Source organism: Ruditapes philippinarum, unplaced genomic scaffold (genome assembly GCF_026571515.1).
Source record: "Ruditapes philippinarum isolate M1 unplaced genomic scaffold, ASM2657151v2 ctg13931_1_1_1_1, whole genome shotgun sequence".
In the NCBI taxonomy this organism is placed as follows: Eukaryota; Metazoa; Mollusca; class Bivalvia; order Venerida; family Veneridae; genus Ruditapes; species Ruditapes philippinarum.
The window spans coordinates 14278-23147 of record NW_026856009.1 but is presented as its reverse complement, the minus strand read 5'-3'; the positions used below and the strand labels follow the sequence as shown (position 1 = coordinate 23147).

Sequence of the window (8870 nt, the reverse complement as noted above, 5' to 3'; positions counted from 1 at the left end):
ATAGTTCTAGTTATTATTATTATAATTATTATTATTAGTTGTTATGGTTATTGTTGGTTTTATTTTTCGCCTTTATTAAAGGTGAAAATAAAGCAGACGTGTGCAATGTAATGGCCAAAACGAGCGCAATGGTAGGTAAACGAACAATGAAATGAATTAACGCATACGACACTTTAACCTCATTAAAATATTTCCAGAGTAGTGTTCGTTTTTCAATTTAGTTTTAATACAATAGCGTATATATTACATTTAATTTATTATGTCATTGCTTCATTGTTTCACTATTAATATACATGTATTCAATTTTGAATAATATATTTTTGTTCATATATAATTTGTAGTTGTAAGTGATTTACCGTCATTTCAACGGTTAAATATTGCAGCATTGCCGCTATCAACAATAACAGACCTACTTCTTTGCACATTCAATCAGGCACATGTACGAATGTCAACGTAATGGCGGCAGATCCACGTTACCCGAATTCCGTTTCTCTCGAAGTAAAATGCCCAGTCCCTTGGATTTCGAGTTACCGAGAGTCAACTGTATTTATATTCGGTATATCTGAGACATTTGCCAAACTACTCGTTTAATATCACACTGAAGTTAACTGAGAAAATGCTGCACCACAGAAACGCTGGTTACTGAATCACATTTTATCTGCTTCTTTTATTAACTTTTTAAATACAGTAGTAGTTTGGCAAATGTCTATTGTATACCAAATTATTGTATTCAAAACAATAACGTTTTAAATGCGCTATAGTTCTTACTAATATCGATGAAACACAACACAAACGTCGCCTTCAAAACGATAACAGTCATTCTTTATCATTAAACTACAGTATTTGAAATGATTAAGTCATCTCTTACAATAACGCAGGGTTAAAAGGTGGCCGCAATTCTGATGGGCAGCCACAAGGGGAATTGCTATTCTATTATATTTCATGATAAGTGAGCTAAAGTATCTAAAGTTTGAATAATCTATTTTTATAATGAGTATAGAATGGAATGTAGGAGATGCGGAATATGTATCTAACTGCATAATGCAATTTCATGAATGAAATGCTTATGTGTTTTGCTTCCCAAGACCTCTTTGTATTTGAAAGATACAAACATTTCTTTTCAAAAACTAGCAAACTTTGTACTTTTTTCATTCACACATAATTCAGTTTTTTGTTTTTGCACGTTCATTCTGTAACAAAACAGTACCATTGAGAAATTAAATCATTTTCACCCCTTCTTATCAAACGAAATATAACAAATTTGATAAATCCTCAAACAATTTTACCGATTATTATAAAAAGAAACTAAGAATTCAAACTAACATTCTGACAAAAGATATGTTTATAAATAAGTACACAAATTGACATCTTTATGAATAAGTACACAGTTTGACAGAGTGCATAAAATGAACAATTGGATTTCTAAAGACTTGTATATTTAAATAAACCAAATTATTGAAAAGCTGCCAATTTTTAAAACCATCGAAAATGTAAGACATACAAGCAAGTTACTCTCATGGCAAACATGAAAAACAGAAGTTATATAATCAGGATGTCTTCTCTTGCAGTAAAGACGTTGACATAAAGATAAACGTGATCAGATGTTTGTTCAATATTATGTGTCCATTTTTCACGGTCCAAATATTTAAGACGTCCTAACATTCAGGTTCTAAGCTTGTCAATATAACTATTTCTACAAAAATGTATCATATTTGTACTGCCTAAAAATGCTACTAAAATAAGGACAATTTTATTATCAAAATCTGTAATCTGAAATCTGTAACAATATTTTGCTTGTTGTAAATTAATATTTAAAATATTTTCTATAACTAGCAAATTAGATAGCATTATATGAAGATGAGTTACTTCTGTTAACATCTTATTAATGTTATATGTTTTCATAACAAACGAATTTATGCCTGTCAAATGTGTATGTAATGTCAATTGACATGTCACGATAGGTTTCATAGAGGTATTTTTTTCTTCTGATTAAAATTCAGCTGTTTAAATTGACAAGTTTTAAAAGTATCTCCGGCAAAATATACAAACTTACATACCTAGCGTTTCGTTCATTTCTTTGAAATTAGAAATATATCCTATACAAAAATTTAGTTGATTGTATTGAAAGCTATAAGCTTATTGAAACACTCTCGAATCTGTTTCATGAACCAGCCAGTACATGTACAAAACAATGTATGTAATGTTTCTTGCTCAGGAAATAACGGCTTGACGCTGACAGGGTTTGAACCTACGCGGTCAATGAAGATAGTCTAACAGTGTAAAATGAAATAATTATCAAATTTAAGTAGACTTGGGTCTTTATAAACTAGCATCATACTGAAAATAAGCATTATTAATCTACTAACAAAAGGCAAATAAGAATTTAAAATTACAGCTTAATTCTACTCTATTGTCTTCTGATATCATAAAAGTTAAAAGGTTACTATACATGCATGCAAAGCAGTATTTGTTACTGACTTTAATGCTCATAATCCTATGTGGGGCAGTATATCTACAAATAACAAGGTAATATAACTGAAAAATTTATAAGATAACTTTCAGCTTTGTTTATTAAACAATCGGTCACATACATATTTACATCCAGCTACTGGTACGTTTTCTTGCATCACCCTCTCGATTGGTCATTCTGCTATATACTTGGACTTCAATTGGAAAGTTTTAGATGACCAGTTCGGCAGTGATCATTATCCATTGTTACAAGCATCAAATGACTCTATACCAGATGAAAGACGTCAAATTTTTAAATTTAAGAAAGAAGATTGGGAAACATTTACTAGGCTCGGTTCTATTGATATAACAAAAATGAATTTAATTTCACTTCTGCTGATATAGCTGAAACGTTGTCTACAGCATTACATATGATTGCCTGCAAAGTTATTCCATTAACAAAAAAGTAATAAAAGTAACAAAATATAAAAAACATGGTTTAACGATTAATGTAAAAAAGCCGTTCGTATACATAAAGCTTCACTTAAAAAGTTTGAACATCGCCCTACAACAGAAAACCTTGAAAATTATAGAATATTTAGAGCCAAAGCTAGAAGATCAATTCGTCAATCTAAACGCCAATCATGGCAAACATATGTTTCAAATATTAATTCAAATACTCCTATAAGAAAAGTCTGAGATGCAGTACGAAAAATAAGTGGTAAGTATAAAAGAATCCTACTGTTCACTTAAAAACTGGTGATGGCCAATATGCCAAAACAAAAACGGATATTGCAGAAACTTAGGCTAAACCTTTTGAAAAGAACTCTTCTTCAAACAATTATTCAAATGAATTTAAACAACATGACTGTAAAGCTGAGAAAGAGCATATTAATTTTACATCGACAAACGATGAAGACTATAATTCCCTTTTCATTATTGATGACTTAATTTATTCAATCAAAACTGCAAAGGAAAGTGTTGCAAGCCCGGACGAAATTTACTACCAGTTTCTTAAACATTTACCACTCAAATCTCTTGACTTGCTTCTTGAAATTTTTAACAAAATTTGGGTATCTGGTAAATGTCCCAGCACTTGGAAAAATGCGTTGGTTATTCCTATCCCTAAACCTGGAAAAGATTCAACTAACCCTACCAATTATCGTCCAATTTTACTAACAAGTTGCCTCTGCAAAACATTCGAGAGAATGATAAATAATCGATTAGTTTGGTATCTAGAAAATAATGGAAGTATCACTTATTTTCAGTCAGGTTTTCGTTAGCAGCGAAGCACAAACGATCATCTTGTACGACTTGAAACTTTTATTAGAGAAGCCTTAAGTTTGTAAATAAACAACACCTGGTATCAATTTTATTTGATCTTGAGAAGGCTTACAATACTACTTGGAAATATGGTATCATAAAAAATCTAAAGGATGCTGGACTTAAAGGCAGACTTCCTCTTTTCATTTTTAAACGATAGGCACTTTAAAGTAAGACTTGGTTCAACTTTTTCTGAGGACCAACAACAAGAACAAGGTGTTCCTCAAGGAAACGTACTTTCTGTTACACTTTTTGGCCTTAAAATAAACAATATTGCTAGCGCTCTTACACCAGGCATAGATTGTTCTCTATATGTAGACGATTTTCTTATCTGCTATCGATAGAAAAGTATGAGAACAATTGAAAGGCAGCTTCAACAAAATTTAGATAAAATTCAGAAGTGAAAATAGAAAATGGTTTTAAGTTTTAAAGTAAAAAACTCAATGTGTTCATTTTTGTCGATTGCGGAAACACCATAATGACCCTGAACTTTACATATCTGGTTCTAAAATTCCAGTAGTTGATGAAGCTAAGTTCTTAGGAATTATATTTGAAAAAAACTTTCTTTTATACCACACATTAAACATTTTTAAAACTAAATGCCTAAAAGCTTTAAGTTTACTTAAGGTTTTATCAAGTACAAATTTGGGATCAAATTCTTCCACATTACTGAAATTATACAGAGGTTTTAGCCGATCAAAATTATGGTTCTGTAGTATATGGGTCTGCAAGAGAATCATATCTTCAAATGCTAGATACCATACATCACCAGGGTTTATGTTTAGCTTAAGTGCTTTTCGCACCTCACCTGTAGAAAGTCTATATGCGGAAGCTGGGGAACCATCGCTTCATCTTCGTCGAAAAAAGCTACCACTTCAATACGCAACTAGAATTTCATCTAATAGCAAAAATCCAGCTAAAAATATTATTTTCAAACCAAGTTATTATACTGAAAAATTTGTTAACAAACCAAAGGAAATTAAACCATTAGACCTTCGTTTAAAAGATGATTTAGATAAACTTAAATTTAATCCAGACAGTATCCTTCAAAATGACGATGAGGATGTTCCACCTTTGACTTATAATTCCCCGAAAATAAATATTAACCTTTCAAATATAAAAAAGTCATCAAATTCACCTGAACATTTCAAAGAGAAGCAATTAAGGAAGAACATGAAGATTTTATACATATTTATTCGAACGGTTCAAAAGAAGGTTGCAAAGGCTGTGTTTGAAAATAATTTTACATCTAGTAAGAGGTTACCAGATAATGCATCAATATTTACTGCTTAAGCAAAAGCTATAGATTTGTCATACATAGTACAGCATACCCATGACAAATTTGTGATATTTTCTGCATCGCTTTCTGTTTTAATATCCATTAATTTTCTTGATTGGTCCGATTGACCATACAAGATACCGCTGACTTGCATCAACTGATCCTCACTTGTACGTTTAGAACTGCGAACAGCATTTGAACGATGACCTTTTTTTTCAATAATAAGCTGCTCGTCAATACCAGCTTCATAAAGTCGTGTTGGTGTAATGTCCATTGAAGGAAGCTCGTTTGCACAGGTTACCAACTGTCTGTTGTAGCACGTGAACGCCAACGGGTGAATCGCAGTACCAGCATAGTGCCGTGGGCGCTTTAAGAGGTCGCAGGTATAAGGCATCTGTTTTACAATTTCTTGGACTGTATGCAAACAAAATATACATTATGAATGTATTACTAGAGGGAATGATAACATTTCTACTCGTTTCGACTTAATTTCCCTAGTCATACAGTCAAAATACAGTGTAATTTCTGAAAAATTATCTACTAACAGACAGTCTTTAAAAGTAATAGAATCATTAATTAATTACAATTCATGTAACTTGATAAAATGATCATAAGAAAGGTAATTATGTATTTTAAAATGCTGTTGCTTAGGAGGGTACGTTTTTTTGAGTTTTACCACAAAATGCTGGTAACTTACTAGAGTATTTAGAAATATTATACAAATTCCTTTTTTTTTCTTTTTTTTTTCTTTTCTTTTTTTAATGAAGTAATATTTTGGATTTTTTTTTCATTTTAGAACTTCATAAATTACAAAGTGACACTAAGTCCACAGCAAAAGCAAAGCGAGAAATTTGTATACATGTGAATTTGCGAAAAAAAAAGACTACAATTAATTATAATGTCCCTATTCAAAGTCCCCATCCGCTCGGCACAAGAAGATAATTATATACATCTTTTACATGTCCGCATTCACATTATTTCATCGCGAAAATTAAGATAGATAAAAACTCTTGTTATTTCATCTCATCCAGTGAGTTAAATCTTGTTATTTCATCTCATCCAGTGAGTTAAAGGCACAGTATGCCTCAGAAATCAATATATTTTTTTTTAATTCTTTAGAAATGACAGACATGTGTTTAATAGTAAATTTAGAGTTTAAACTATAATTATACAGATTGCGGCAAATGGCAGATGTCACTCTTTTTTATAATAACAAAGTATGACCAGTTTTAAAAGTAACAGATTGTGTTCAATTGATAATATATTTTTTGAGGCCATATACTCGGATAATACTAAAAGATATTTAGATGTAGAAGAAACATTTTTAAAAACCGTTACACAATCGAAAATATGCGCCGCAATCTGCGGTCCCGTTCTCGAGTTCCTATGATTACTGAGGCATAATGGGCCTTTAAGTCAGAGTGACAATTGTTTGATGCAATAATTTATAAATGCTGAATAAAAAGCGTTTAAAAGATATACAAAAAATAAGATAACTTACCGGAGAGAAATGTATTTTCCGTATATATTCACAGGGCATCTCTCGGGTTTGGCTATGTTTTCGTATGCTCGTGAGATTTTGGGCTGTATCTTACGATGCTGAATTCCCCCTCTGTTTGTTTTTGATATATATTCGTGATATTCTAAATATCGGCGATTTTGTAAGGCCCGTTTGACTGTGATTTGTCCATTTTCACCAACTCTAAGTGCACGATGTTCTTGGCCTGCTCTTAAAGTAAAATGCAAGCCCAGCGTGTAAAGTGATGTATCTAGAAGCATTTGTGGCGTTTCTGTTTCCAGAATGCGTTTGTTCAACAGTTCATTCTCCTGTTCTTCACTTATAATAGCAGTGCTTCTTCGTTGCATACCAAGTCCTTGTTTGGATAGCTGCTTCATTTTTGCATCAAGAATACGCCTTAGTCCATCAAAAGCGGCATCATCTAGAAAGTTGATAAGTCTACCTTGCTGTCGAAGATGGTGTTGTATCGCAATTATAATCTCATATAATGTGATGGGCTTATATTCTTTTCCAGATATTGTCCTCACTTCTGTTATGAAGTACCCCAGTGTCTCGTTCAGCACTTCGCTACTCATATTTATGAGATTGTTGTATGGCACAAAAAAGGCTGTGTTTTTATTTCTGTTCTTCTGCCATAAGTCAAACATGTTAACTGCCCATTCTGATTTCTTTTCTGTCTTACTAGACAATTCACTTTGCCAAGGTCGTCTAAATCACTTTGTTTCAGAGGCACTTAAAACCTTGCTGGCTCATTTTGTTCGATGAGCTGAGTTGCTTTCAAAAGTTCCTCGTCCCAGATGTCTGAAAATAGGTCGCTTTTCAAATCAAACGACGGCTGGAGCTCTGTTCTTTGCTTATTGTCAGCCGATTCTACCATGTCTAATACTTCACTTAAAATTAAATCCGATTCTATAGCCCTCAAACATCCGTTTTCTTTAGACTGTGTTATAAAAATACTATCATCTGAATCAGACATTATTGCTGCTTATAATTTCTAATCGTTTTTTTTTCCTTTTCTTTCTTTTTTAAATCCAGAACAACTTAATGATGGCAACTTTGTGTTACTTATGAATATTGTCACAACTATATGTACAGTGTATTACATGAAACATGATAAACATGATTTTCTTACCTTACCTCATGTTCCCCCTAAAAGTAAAGCTGTCAATAAGTTAACAATGGACGCATGATTTTTTTACCCAATATTGGCATGGAATTCATGGATTGATACAACCGTCCATTATTTAGACAATAGAGAACATGTTTTAATTAAGTAAGAGAAACTCCTCAAACTGTCCATTATGTGAGAGAATAAACAAATCTCGGCGCTATGAGCCTCGATCTGTTAATTCTCTTACAATCATAATAGACAGTTTTTGAAGTTTCTCCGTAACTTATATTGAATTCCAAGTCATGTAGGTATACGAGAAAATGAAAAAGTAGATGCTTTAGCGAAACAATCATTAATATTTATAAAAAACTGACTTATTGTTACCTGCTTGTGATTTTAGACCGGCTATAAATAAACTCGTATCATCTGAATGGAAAGCAAATTGGGACAATGCCGTTTTTAATAAACTTCACGATATAAACCCTTCTCTTGATGTGTCACCATCTCTATCTCTGTCAAACCGACATGATCAAACAGTTCTTCTTCGAAGCCGAATTGGACACACTAAAATTTTTCACTCTGATCTCCTCACGAATGACAATGCCCCTTTCTGTGTAGCTTGTAATGAAAGTTTGACTGTCAAACATTTTCTTCTTGAATGTCATGATTTTTCACAGGCCCGTAATTGATTTTATTATGTAAATTCACTCAAAGAACTCTTTAATACAGTTCCATCAAAAAACATCATTGTTATTTGAAAGAGATAAACTTGTATTCTAGGATCTAATTGGCTCATTTTTATTGTCATTTACAAAGTTTTACATAACATTTTAAGCCTATCATAGCATTCGGCACGATATGGCCAGTTATGTGTTGACGTGTCGTAAAAATCCAAACAAACAATTGTTTTTGTTGAGAAATGTTGCTTAGAAAGTGACCAGGAAACTTTTGGACTTGTGAGAGGCTAAAAATGACCCCAGGTCGACCATAAGGTAACGTTTAACCAACGCTGAAAAGCCTTTGACTCTATCTATATCCATTGAAAAGTGGCAGCACTTTGAAATCAATTTTTATGGAAAAAAATCAACGCAAAATATTTATGTTTGGCAATTTTGAGGTGTCCCCTCGTTGGCATGGTAACAAGAAATTTATTACTGAGCATGTTGTTGCAATGGTCCGGTCAACATTTG

At 32.4% G+C, this 8870-nt stretch overlaps 1 protein-coding gene across 1 annotated transcript; it reads right to left on the bottom strand.

The window, feature by feature from the left end:
* Positions 1-5184: 5184 nt before the first annotated feature.
* On the bottom strand, positions 5185-7144 carry LOC132745106 (uncharacterized; the record flags this gene model as incomplete). The annotated part of the gene is made up of 2 exons (XM_060733929.1): positions 6646-7144; positions 5185-5464 (listed from the first exon to the last, which is right to left on the bottom strand). Coding segments are annotated over exons 1-2 (779 nt in total), but the record flags the coding sequence as incomplete, so codon positions are not given.
* Positions 7145-8870: the final 1726 nt, after the last annotated feature.